We start from the raw sequence: 12,166 nt of genomic DNA, 5'->3' as shown, positions 1-12,166 counted from the left end.
TCGTCTAACAGTCCCCTCGTTCCATTCTATGCAGGGATTTCTGTGCAACATCACACCGAAAGGCCGACCTATGTTTCACCAGGGTAGCGAGTGAAACAACAGTAAAGATAACCCATCTACTTCGAGACCCAGGTAATCTCAATTTCAATGGGTCGTCCCCCTTGCGAAGCATACACATTACTTTGTGTACGCCCCTTGGGAGGATTTTGGGCATAGAAAGTAGTGTGATCACTGTAGGCGAGTTTACCATCCTTGGCCTGTATGCAGTGTGAGAAGATGAGATGATATATTGGAGCATTTTCTGGGATGAACATACGGTGAACTCACTGGGCTTGTTGACGTGTGGTCCGCAAGTAAGGGCGTCTCGCTCGAAGGCACAGGGCCCCTTGCTAGAATTCAGAGTAAATAAATCACCTGAAGGATACTTCACGTTAGCAAACAATAGCAGAGGCGTCATGTGTGGAAAGCACGGTCACGAACCTGATAGCTTTTCGGCCCGGAAAGTCGCACAGGTCCCTGAAGAAAACCAAGTTCCGAAGCTAATGATACAGCCATGCTTTCGGTTAAGCCTCTCAACAATCAAGTTACCTCGGCCTGCAAATGGAGTTCCTGGCGCCGTGGGCTCTGGATTACCTATGGTCGTCGTCCGGGTCGGCTCCGGCCGAGCATGCTTCAGTGGGTACTTGATTCCCCTGGAAGGGCAATTGGACTTCTGGCCATCTGACTATTTTGTAAGCTTGCGATTTACCAACGCGAGTTTGAAGTTTGACCGACCTGGTCCAGCAGGGATGAATTCCCCTGATTGGAGACTTCCTGCAATATTGAAATAGTACCAAATCTCATTGATGGCACCATTTCGGCAACGGATAGTGACCGGGTCTCCATGGGCTTGTTCTAGTGCAGCTTCAATATCGGCAAGAGCATAGGTCTGTGTTTGAGATGGTATGATGCCAGCATTGGCCAGGAACTTACGCATGGTTAGTGGTTTGATCCGAATATAGTCGGTCATTAACCGACAGGATTAAACTAACCTCATAGGAAGGCAACTCCTTATAAACCTCAACAGTCTTGTCGAAGTAGTCCACGACATCCTGTTGAGGCAGATAGTCCTCGTAGCAATCTGGTTCCAGGGTGCTGACGCAAGTGCCGTGCTTGTTCCACTCATGTTGCCACAGATTGTTATCATCCCCCCGGAAATCCTTCCAATACTCGCTCATGTATTCAAGCAAGTCTCCCCGGCCCGCGTCCACTATAATCAGAGAAATGTTGCTGTACTTGCGTTTGGAGTCGCAGAATTGGTCAAAGCCGCCGTTGCAGTGATCGGGCCTGAAGAGTTAGCTTGATATCATTCAACCTGGGGATATGATATAGACTCACCATAGTCCATGGATAGTCCATGCGTCTTCAGGACCGAGTGGAGGATCGACATCCCAGAATTGCGTCTGCAGCATTTGACCACCGGGGTAATTGAAACAGCAGGTGTCTTGACCGTGGAAATTGGCCTGGCAACTAATTTCCGAGAGAGGGCATGATGATGAAGTTCTGAGATTATCATTCTCATTTGTAGTTTGCGAAAGCCAGAGTGAGCCGACGGTCTTGAGAATCTTCTGGGGTCCGGGAATCCCCATGAGCTGTTGTGATGATCCCCGCATCATCGCTGGTATCATTTTGCCGTTATTTCAGGGAACAAACGTGTCGAATTGAAACAGAGGAAGAATATAAGAATAGACAAGTAGGTGTGTACTAGGAAAATCGTATTTAGACGAGGGATAGGTATGTTAAGGAGGCTACAATGGTTGTCGGCGTCTACGGGTACTGTCCTCGTGCGGAGTCTCATATGACTAAGCGCGGGGACAGCCGGGCTGATAAGGGGAATCGGCCCACGAGTCACCTGGCTTTGATTACTTGCCGACAGCAGCATTTTCTCTTATGTTGCACTCGTCTAATATTGAAAATGAAGGGGTATCGCGGGCAATATAATCACACTGAGTTCGCGCCTGTCAATTCTGGCCTCGGGTGACCTAGGCCTCCTGCTTGCGCGCCTCCTCCTGTTTATGTGCTCTTTCTTTCCACAGTCGTAATACTTCAAAGCCAACCTCAACGGTAATGAGCAGAATAATAATCCATTCGAGCCGCAGACCGTGTGTCTCACTTAGGCGCTCCCGAAGTACACTTGCGATCTCTTGCGCATAGTCCATCTTCTCGTTCAGCAGTTTGATGCGAATTCCAACATCTAAAGCTCTGCCAGCCTGCTCGTAGTATCCCTCCAAGCCGAGCTCGTGTCGGCTGTCCCAAAAGAGATCGGGAAGGGAATCAGTGAGCTCGGAATAGAGATTGAGCTGGGCTCGGACACTGAGCAGCTGCCCCGTCTTCCGGAGGACAAAGTCTCGTGTAAAAGGAAGACGGGATCCCTTTGATAGAAGAGTCGGAATTGGCCGAGTCGATTCAAAATAGTTTGAAAGAAGGCTCTCGAGGACGGCCAACTTCGTACTCCGAGCGAGACCTGACGAAAATGCAATCTTGGTCAACACCGTGTTAATGGATTGTTGCGCCGCTGGTAATCCCTCCGCATCTCCGTGACCTGGTTTGGTGCCTAGTATAATCGTGTCACCTTTGATCACACTGTTCTCTCGCTTCGGGTCCTCCACGAATTCGAGATCCTCGGTTTCCAGGTTATCCACATGGGCACCTTGTGCTGCGGGCAAGAGAGTCCGCGTTGCCAGGAATGATGTGAATCCTTCTGGGAGCCCCCACGCTACCACAGTACCGGAGGGAAACACGAATAAATCGCCCACTTCGTCGGATGGTAGATCTATGCCGGAGGGATTCGTCATGCGCTGTATGGAGTCTAAGGGTATCTGAACATGAACGACCTGCGGGAAAAGCCCGGTTTCCAACGGGTCCGGTTCATATCCTCGTTCTTGCAAGATATCTCTTACTTTGCGGATGTCAAATTGTTCGGCGACGGCGTAGGCGGTAACTGTCTAGCGATAAATAATTAGTGGAAGAAGATCGTAGAAGAAACAGTCATGCCTACCTTAGTCCGATATAACCCCTGCTCTTTGAGGAGCGCCTTGGAGATAATGCCATCCTTCGACCTCTGTGCCTCTACCGCTACCCGCCGCAATGAAGTGGGAGCTGCTGGTGACCTAGGACCCCGTCGAAGTTGCTTCCGGGAATCCGGAGAGGATTCAATTGGTTCATCGGCGTTCTGTTTTTGTTTCAAGTGGGCATTGGATGAAAAGAAATCCTTCCGTCGGGGAAGTGCTAGTCTAGGAGAGGCATGAAGGAATTGGGTCTGCGGTCGCGTAGGAAACTGTGAAATTGGGCGCCTGCAACAGTTTAAACATACATATGGCCTGGCAAACATTGTATGTGTGTGTGTATCCGAGGATCAAAAAGCCCGAATAGCTCGGTCGATGACATCGTCCTGAAGCCCGCGGCCCAATAGCCCGCTTAGTCATGGAATCAAGCTCGGGGCACTGACCTACCCCGGCTCAACTGTAGAACCACAGGATCCCGTTTCAGCTTGTCGCATTCCACTTCAACCAGCTTGGGAGCTGCAGGTGTGAGAGGGATTTGCCATGGACGCGCCTGGCGCGACACCGCCGGACGAAAGTGCCATTCAGAGCACTCCCAAGCACGACACATCCATACGAACCGGATCACCTACAGACACGACTCAAGGCGCCCAAGATAGACAGCAACGATTCAATGACCACAGCTCTAGCAGCAGCGATGATGGAGAAGAAGAGGAGGCCGAGGAAGAAGAGGCCGAAGGAGAGGATGACTCGGACGACGAGGACGAGGAACCCCGCCTCAAGTACGCATACCTTACGAAGCACCTGGGATCAGTATATCGCAACGGGGATGCGACAAGCTCGTTCCTCGTAGCAGGGGATAAAATGGTATGCATCCTTAGCGGGACCTATACTATAATGAGCTAACGAGGTACCTAGATCGTCGGGACGCACAACGGAAACGTCGTAAGTTAGCCACACCAGCGCGCAGACATATGAGCTGACCTTGTCAAGCATGTTATGTCCTTACCGCTTCTACAATCCGTCCGTGTATATCATGCACACTCAGCCAGTGTCACCTCAATATCGATATCGCCATGTCCGCCTCCCCTTCCGAACTTCAAGCAAGAGCTCTTCAGCAAGCAGACTGCAGAAGAATACAGACCACCAACGCGAGCATCAACATTCACTGGCAGTATCCGTGGCCAAGGAAAACTGGGTAATCATTCGACCGTCCTCCCTCTACCATCGAACTCGATTTACATCGGGACCTCCTCAATCGATGGCCACGTGTGCGTCTCATCGCTAGTAGACCCGAAGGATGTGCTATTGCGTAATTTTGGCCGCCCAGTCCAGTCTATTGCTTTGTCTCCCGAATACAAGAATGACCGGGCATTCCTGTCTGGTGGCCGAGCAGGTGAATTGGTCTTGACAACTGGTGGTCGTATTGGGGCGACCTCCAATTCTACAACAATGGGGGGTGCAGCCGCAACGGCGTCAAGTTGGCTTGGATCCATGGGCCTAGCAGCCACTAGTGGAAAAGACACGATTATCCACAGCGGCGAAGGGACTATAAGCACAATTAAATGGTCATTGTCAGGAAATTACGTGGCCTGGGTCAACGAGGAAGGCATTAAGATTATGCGGTCAAATTTACATCTAGATTCTTCAGAGACAGAATTTGCCTGGAAACGAATCAGCCATATTGATCGTCCAAATCGTCCCGGCTGGGACGAAATGGCCAATGTTTGGAAGGCACGTGCTGAATGGATCGACCAGTCCGCTCTGGACATTCGGGACCATCTCGATCCAAATGACTGTCCAGCAAGTCCAGAGGTACAGTCGACGGTGCCCACTGAGAAAGTGGAAAAGCTTGTCGTCGGGTGGGGAGGAACTGTTTGGGTCATTGATGTCTACCCCGAAAGGGCAAGCAAAACATCCAAGGGAGAGAAATTGGGCTCTGCAGAGGTTGTTACAATGTGAGCTGGAACTCTCACAGATTGTATCGTTCATCGCTAACTTTGAACACAGATTACGAACAGACTGCGTGGTATCTGGCATCTCATTGTATACGCCTCGTCTTCTTGTCATTCTTGCATATTTGGAGACCGAAGGCGAAACTGCAAGTAATGGAGGAGGCAGTGGGACCCGCAATCGAAAAAAGGGCCTGGAACCTGAACTTCGTGTCATTGACATTGAGACCAAGGAAGAAATTAGCGCTGATACGCTTTCAGTAAACCGCTTTGAGGGTCTCTCGGCATCTGATTATCATCTAAGTGTCTTGCCTCCGTGGAAGACCCCAGAGGGACAGGTCGTCCAGCGCGGTGCCCTCGGGGCTCTTGGGCATGGGATTTTGGATGCTACTATGTACTCTGCGCGGCTTTTCAGCTCCGGCGCCAGTATCCGCAGTACCACAAGTAGTGGGGACAAGGGATCTGGTAGATTTGCTCCCTCTTTCATGTCCAAAATCTACGCGACTGAGGAGCCCCTTCCGAAGGAGGTACAGGAAGTTTCAGGTGCTCCTGGTGCCAAAATCTTTGTCCACAGCCCATATGACTGTGTTGTTGCAGTAAAACGGGATCTTGCGGACCGTTTGTCCTGGCTTGATTCTCATGGCCAGTACGAGGACGCATGGCGTCTCGTCGATGAACATCCCGAAGCTGCAGGCTCAATACCTGACTTAGCCGACGTTATGTCCGAGGCTGCAAGGTCGCAAACTAGTTTAGGTGACTTCTTCGCTGATGATCGATCATCCATGACGACCGCTGGTAGAAGAAAAGTTTCGGCTGCCGAACAAGAAAAAGCTCGCCTTGGGGAACTCTGGATCAACCAACTTGTCAGCGAAGAGAAGTGGATTCATGCTGCGAGTATTTGTGGCAAAGTCATTCGCAATGCCTCACAATGGGAACACTGGGCGTGGGTCTTTATCAAAAAGGATAAAATTGATGAGATAACTCCAAAAATTCCAGTCGATTTACATCCATCGTTGTCTTGTCAGATCTACGAAGTCATTCTCACTCACTACGTGTCACGAGATTTGGTCAAATTCAAAGAACTGGTCGGAACATGGCCATCCGATTTGTTTGATGCGAATGTGATCACGGAATCCATCGAAGCACAGCTGAAATCCGGATCGGTACGCGCCGGTTCTGAGGAATGGCGAATCCTCACAGATTGCCTCGCCAAGTTGTTCCTAGCAGGAGGGCATTACCGCGAAGCCTTGCGTTGCTACATTCGATTGCAAGATGGAGATGCTGCGATGTCTTTGGTTCGGGAACACCGATTGCTCGACGCAGTCTCTGATGATATACCGGCCTTCATCATGATTCGCGTTTCCAAAGAGCAAATGAAGTCCGCCACAAAATTCGAACTGGAGGAGCTGACTTCTGAGCCCACGCGACTCCTCGTAAGGGAAGCATACACGGGCATTGTTCCTCCAGATACCGTGGTATCACAGTTGGTCGCCGCGGACCGGTTCCTGTTCCTTTATTTCTATCTCCGTGCGCTCTGGCGAGGTGAATCATTACCGCAGGACGCTCATAAACCCAGAAGAGGACGTGGAACGCATGCTCGGGATGCAGCCAGCAAGCTTGCTGCTGATGAAGGCAAAGCCCTGATTGATAACTTTGCTGATACGGCTGTTGAGGTATTTGCCGACTACGACCGACCTCTACTGATGGAGTTCCTCCAAACAAGCATATCCTATTCGTTCGAGAAAGCCACATCGATCTGCGAAAACCACAGATTCACGCCAGAGTTGATTTTTCTCTTGTCCAAGATGGGCCAGACAAAGCGAGCCTTGAACCTGATTCTATCGGATCTCAAGGATGTTTCACAGGCCATTTCATTTGCAAAATCACAGGACGATCCTGATCTGTGGGAGGATCTGCTTGACTACTCCATGGACAAGCCAAAGTTCATCCATGGTCTTCTCGTTGAGGCCGGGACGGCCATCGACCCGATAAAGCTTGTGCGTCGTATCCCGAGCGGGCTAGAGATTGAAGGTCTAAGAGAGGGCCTCACCCGCTTGATCCGTGAGCATGATCTGCAGGCTAGTATCAGTCAAGGCGCGGCTAGGGTTATGCAAAGCGAAGTTGCACTTGGGATGGACTCGCTGCGCAAAGGTCAGCGGCGGGGAATCAAGTTTGATGTCACCGAGGTTGGCGAGGAAGATTCCAAGAAGGCAACGACAATGAATGCCCCAGCTCAAGATCATATATCTGAAACCAATGGTGCGAGAAAATTCGGAGGCCCTGGACAGGGAAGATGTGGCGGCTGCAAAGCCGCCTTCCGGGAAAACGGTATGATTTTGACCCCAACTCCTTTCATCCAAAAAGACAATGCTGATAAGAACCCCCATACAGAGCGAGAAATTCTCGTTGGCTTTGCTTGTGGCCACATTTTCCATCTATCCCACTTGCACTCAGACACGCCACAACAATCCGGCGCAAACAGCCGTGACCGATCTGCTGATCTTACACCCCGGGCCATGTCTCCAGTCGACGAGACCCGGTCTGCCACTGCATCTCGCAGTGTTGGCCCCAAGGTCACGACGGCAAGAATCCTGCGGGACAAGATTGGCGATGGATGTCGGATTTGTGCTCTGACGCGAGACATTGAATCTCTTGGTGGTGAGGTTGAGGTTTGAACTCTACTGGGGTAGGGACATCTGTACCCATTCACGTCTGTCCTGTGTGTATACTCCATGTGCACATACCTATGCATTCTCCTTGTTTCTCTGAGATACCCTGGCTTTAGCCAAGCTACTATCCCCATTTGGGGATATTAGGCATTCATCCATTCTGTGAGGTTATCACACTGGCCGTTGTTTATTGATAAAGATGTGTTATGTTCAATGCTTTGATGCTCACAGCATACGTATTACGTTCTGTACATTGTGATTATTTCACAGCCGAAATATAACTGCCCGAATACTGTTCGGTCAGCTATGTTGTCCCTTGGAGTTGCCATTCGGTTGCAGATTACAGACTACAGGATACTTTCTTTATCATTAGACACAACCATGGTGAACATTTGTGAGATTAGGAAAGCTATGCTTCAACTAGAATATGAGTGACTGATAAAATTTGCAAGATTAAGGGGAGCCAGTTGCATCCCATAAAAACACACGACCACCCATCAACACCATGGGTTCCTCAAATTCCATCACGAACACAGTCATCGCATCAGATACTATCCTTGCTACATCAGAAGATGGCTGGACTTGCCTCGTCACACGGTAAGAGTGTATGTCGTTCTCACAGAATCAAGCGAAAGATGTGAGAGAGCATAATCACAATGCTCATGGCAAAGACACGGCTGTCCATGATTGCAGCGGCATTGGCACCGTTGAAAACAGGGGAAGCGGAGTGAGTACCACTGGAAGAAGTGCCATGAGGAGATGGGAGGACAGTATCCTCCTGGGTGTGAGTAGGCTGTTGGGGAGACACAACCGAAATCTTGGACTCGGTTGTGGTACTCTCAACCTCAGGCTTAGAGACAGTAGAAGTAGCTAGAGTGGTCGGGGCCGCAGCGACTGGTTGATTTTCGGTGGTCTCTTGGGTGGTAGCCGGCTGCGTAGAAGGAGCAGGAACCTTGACCAGAGAAGTAGCCTCGACAGTGGTGGCGTGCGGAAGTGGGACCAAGTCAGTCGGCTTGATCTCGGTAGTCACCTCGTGAGTAGAAGTCTGGGGAACAGGAGCAGGAACAGAGGGCTGGTTCACAGTGGTCACAAGCTCGGTGGTGCCCTGCGAAACGGGAGCAGGAGCAGTGGGCTGAATCACAGTAGTCACAACCTCGGTGGTCTCCTTTGCAGGGGCACCAGGAACAGTCGGCTGGACCATAGTCACCACCTCAGTGGTGGGCTGTGGAGCTGTAATCGGGACTGGAGTCACAGAGATAGTGGTAGTCTCCGTAGGGATGGTGGTGTACACCTTAGTACTGGTGCATTTGGTGGTCCCGGTACAAGGGATCTCGACCGTGCCAGTGACCTCCTCAGTGGTAATCGGGACAGGGACAGAAATGGTCGACTGAATCTCGGTGGTCGTAGTGGTCCGTGGGATGGAAGCAGGAACGGTTGTGTTCAAGGCCGGCAGGGTGCCGGTGGTAAGGACCTTGGTGCTGACACACTTGGTGGTCTCGGTGCAAGGAACTTCAACGGTAATGGTGATTTCAGTGGTCACCGGAGCAGGGGCCAGCTCAGTTGAGTTGAGGCAAGAAGACGTAGTGTAAAAGGTGGTCACATCAGTCACCGTCCTGGGAGCCTGAGGAACAGTTGAGTTTGTGTAAGCAATTCCAGTAGTACCAGGGATAGGAACCACATTGGTAGGACGAGTGGATGTAATGGACCCAGTAGTTCCAGGGATCTCGGTAGTGACAGGGATAGGAGCCAAGCTGGTAGCATTAGGACTGGAAGAAGAAACCGACTCAGTGGTAGTGGCAGTAACCGTGGAGGATCCAGGGTTTGTTACAGGGCTGCTTCCAATGGGCACCTTGGTAGTACTGGGCACTGGGGTCTGAGCGGTCCCGGGTAATGAAGACTGCGAGGTCACCAAAGTGGTGCCAGGTGCAGAAGACTTGGTGGTCACCCTTGTAGCGCTAGGGACAATAGGCACGGAAGTCTGAGTGTTAACAGGCACCGGAGTTGACGAGGTGGTAGGCACAGTAGACTGAGGAACACCAGGAGCAGGGGTACTTTGAGCGGGGACTGGAGTAATCTCCGTGGTGAGAAGTGTGGTAGACTGGACAGTCGTACAAGGAACATCTGTGGTGACAGTTGTGGTCGATTCATCAGGATCGCAGGTGGTATGGGTAACCGTGACAGTGACTAGTACCAAGTTAGTTTTTGGTCTAGAAAAGAGGCGAGGATGGCAAGAGCCTGGATTTACTCAGTTCAGAAGCTTGAATAGCACGACCAAACAAGGCCCGAGGCAGAACGTTGACTGTGAAAATCGATCAGTAACGGCATATTTCTAGGCAAGCCCAGATAGCAGGTTTGACTTGCCTTCACCAAACTGATACTGCTCCCCAGTGTGGGGGTCCTGAAGAAAGACCGTCTCGATGTATTGGCATTCTGTTGCAACAAGGTCAGTAAGTGATCATAGAGTAATTATCAGCCATGATAATTACCAGCCGAAGCAGCAGCCATAGTCACCAGAGCGGTGACCATAGCCAGAAGCAACTTGAAACGCATCCAAGCTACCATCTTGGCGAATATGGAGGTTGATAAACGAATGTGAAGTGATCACTTGATGGAACAACCAAGCAATCGAGGGTCAATTGAGGAACAAGGGGAACGAACGTAAAGTGGAAGAGGAGAGAACAGAGGAGAAAAGAAAGAGGAAACTGGAGGAAGAAATAGTAAACAAAGTCCCCAGCTGTTCAGGAAGGAACGGGGGGAACACGTGCTGTCCATATTTAGGGCAAACATACAAGGAAGTCACGACTGCCGTTTACGGCTATAGTGAGCTACTTGACAACCCTGGAAGGCACCACTCCTGGGATATAATTTGGACACTACACCTCCATGTGTGACTCGAATAGAACCTTAAACTAGGTGTACCGGCAACCATCGGTGTACAACCTAAGTGAGACAGTCTGAATTTAGTTCATATACTAAATTGGATGCAAACAAAGGCCGTTTACTTAACATCGGGGGGTTTCATTCAGCAGGGTCATGCCGTAGACTGTAGTAAAAGACCTGATATCCGGGGATCAACTCAAAACCAGCCCTCTACTACTCTCGGAAGAACAGAACTATTTCTATCAAGAGGTTGGTGTTTCACAGACAATGGTCGATGTGCCACCTTAACAGAACTGCAAAGGTAAACAGGTATAGCTCTGCTTTTTATTGTGGTTATTATGGCCATAGAGATCCCGAATTAAGTTTAAATAGAGGACAATGTAGTAAAACATTGCAGGGATATTGGCTTTTAATATCTTTGAAGTAACGATTATCATTGGCATGACAACCTAGATTTAGGTCAGACACTGCGAGAAGGTCAAGTACCGAAGTGGGATATCACTTGAGCCTCGAAAGTTGTCGATTATTCGTAAATCTACAATGGGGTTCTATTTTGACCGAGAACAGCCCTATACCAGTGCCAAGGACGATCGATGCTATATTGTCAGGGCAGATCAAGTCAGGGGCAATGGTGACACGACATAGGGCATGATTATCACATATAATGTCAAGGTTGACTATGAGAAAGATGACATTCAGATTAAGTGCAACGTCTATACTGTTAAACACCCGCTACTACCCGCTAGTATAAGCATAGGTTCCAATCAGAGTCCCAGCCGGGAGATATCCCATCAGTCAGAGCAGAGTGGCAAACTCCAACGTTGTATAATTGTATTCTAAAAAATACTAGTGTAAACAGATACAGACGTTACGTATTTCAAAATACCCGGGAAATGTGCGGTATGTAACCAGAACCACCCTAGACCCGACGCGGTCACGTAGCGGGACGACCCGCGCAGACAAAAATTGAAAGTGGAAATAATTTATTTCAGCCCCACTTCTGAGGAACTGACGCATTATGACATCATATGGCTTGTGCTGTGTATCAAAGTGTGCCTCAAGAGTCCAAGTAGAAGTAGTTTAAAATGCTAGAATTGTGAAATCTATAGCCATGAATTTTGGATATCTATAGCAATTGACCACGGATGTCAGTTTCCCGATCGGGGTGCCGCCGCTTAGGGTCCTGCTCCCGAGGTCCGAGGTGTGATTACTCAAATGGATCGTACTTCCAGTTAGTAAGCAATCACCCAATGTAACTAACGTAATTCCCAAGCGAGCTGCGCACCCAAGCGAGCTGCGCAGCGCAGAACACATAGTAAAAGCGATAGATTACAACATGATATCTCAACAACGGTTATCTATATGAGCTTTTCCTTCTAGCCCAATGCTTATCAATTGCTATCGGACAGTAATGAAATTAAACAAAAGCGTTGGTTGTTAAAATACCACATTATAATTTACCGATTTTACTATGTGTTCTGCGCTGCGCAGCTCGCTTGGGAATTAGTTAACTAACTATCCGGATTACAAGGTCAAGAAATTCGGATGATACTTCAAAGGCCATGGAAGCTGCCTACGACTAAGCCGTTCAGTCTGACACGTCAGATAACAAGTGAAGCAAAAG

The 12,166-nt window shown here is 49.7% G+C and overlaps 4 protein-coding genes across 4 annotated transcripts; 1 reads left to right on the top strand and 3 right to left on the bottom strand.

Annotated features, from left to right (window-relative positions):
- Nucleotides 1-116: 116 nt before the first annotated feature.
- Nucleotides 117-1,655, bottom strand: LCP9604111_792 (T2 family ribonuclease; the record flags this gene model as incomplete). The annotated part of the gene is made up of 6 exons (XM_039071649.1): nt 117-257; nt 317-414; nt 481-720; nt 775-967; nt 1,032-1,326; nt 1,378-1,655. The coding sequence occupies 6 exons, from the start codon at nt 1,653-1,655 to the stop codon at nt 117-119; spliced, it is 1,245 nt and encodes a 414-aa protein (XP_038933340.1).
- A 366-nt stretch (nt 1,656-2,021) lies between these two features.
- LCP9604111_681 (RMD1 family protein) lies at nt 2,022-3,370 on the bottom strand (the record flags this gene model as incomplete). The annotated part of the gene is made up of 3 exons (XM_039070538.1): nt 2,022-2,984; nt 3,038-3,298; nt 3,353-3,370. The coding sequence occupies 3 exons, from the start codon at nt 3,368-3,370 to the stop codon at nt 2,022-2,024; spliced, it is 1,242 nt and encodes a 413-aa protein (XP_038933229.1).
- A 214-nt stretch (nt 3,371-3,584) lies between these two features.
- On the top strand, nt 3,585-7,668 carry LCP9604111_570 (CLH domain-containing protein; the record flags this gene model as incomplete). The annotated part of the gene is made up of 5 exons (XM_039069427.1): nt 3,585-3,908; nt 3,960-3,986; nt 4,035-4,999; nt 5,052-7,321; nt 7,385-7,668. The coding sequence occupies 5 exons, from the start codon at nt 3,585-3,587 to the stop codon at nt 7,666-7,668; spliced, it is 3,870 nt and encodes a 1,289-aa protein (XP_038933118.1).
- A 610-nt stretch (nt 7,669-8,278) lies between these two features.
- Nucleotides 8,279-10,224, bottom strand: LCP9604111_1 (uncharacterized protein; the record flags this gene model as incomplete). The annotated part of the gene is made up of 4 exons (XM_039068316.1): nt 8,279-9,846; nt 9,908-9,961; nt 10,024-10,092; nt 10,149-10,224. The coding sequence occupies 4 exons, from the start codon at nt 10,222-10,224 to the stop codon at nt 8,279-8,281; spliced, it is 1,767 nt and encodes a 588-aa protein (XP_038932549.1).
- Between the last annotated feature and the right edge of the window lie 1,942 nt (nt 10,225-12,166).

The sequence above is a fragment of the Penicillium roqueforti genome (genome assembly GCF_015533775.1).
Source record: "Penicillium roqueforti strain LCP96 04111 chromosome Unknown scaffold_01, whole genome shotgun sequence".
NCBI lineage: Eukaryota > Fungi > Ascomycota > Eurotiomycetes > Eurotiales > Aspergillaceae > Penicillium > Penicillium roqueforti.
The sequence above is the reverse complement of the archived record's forward strand: the minus strand, read 5'-3'. Positions and strand labels throughout refer to the sequence as shown.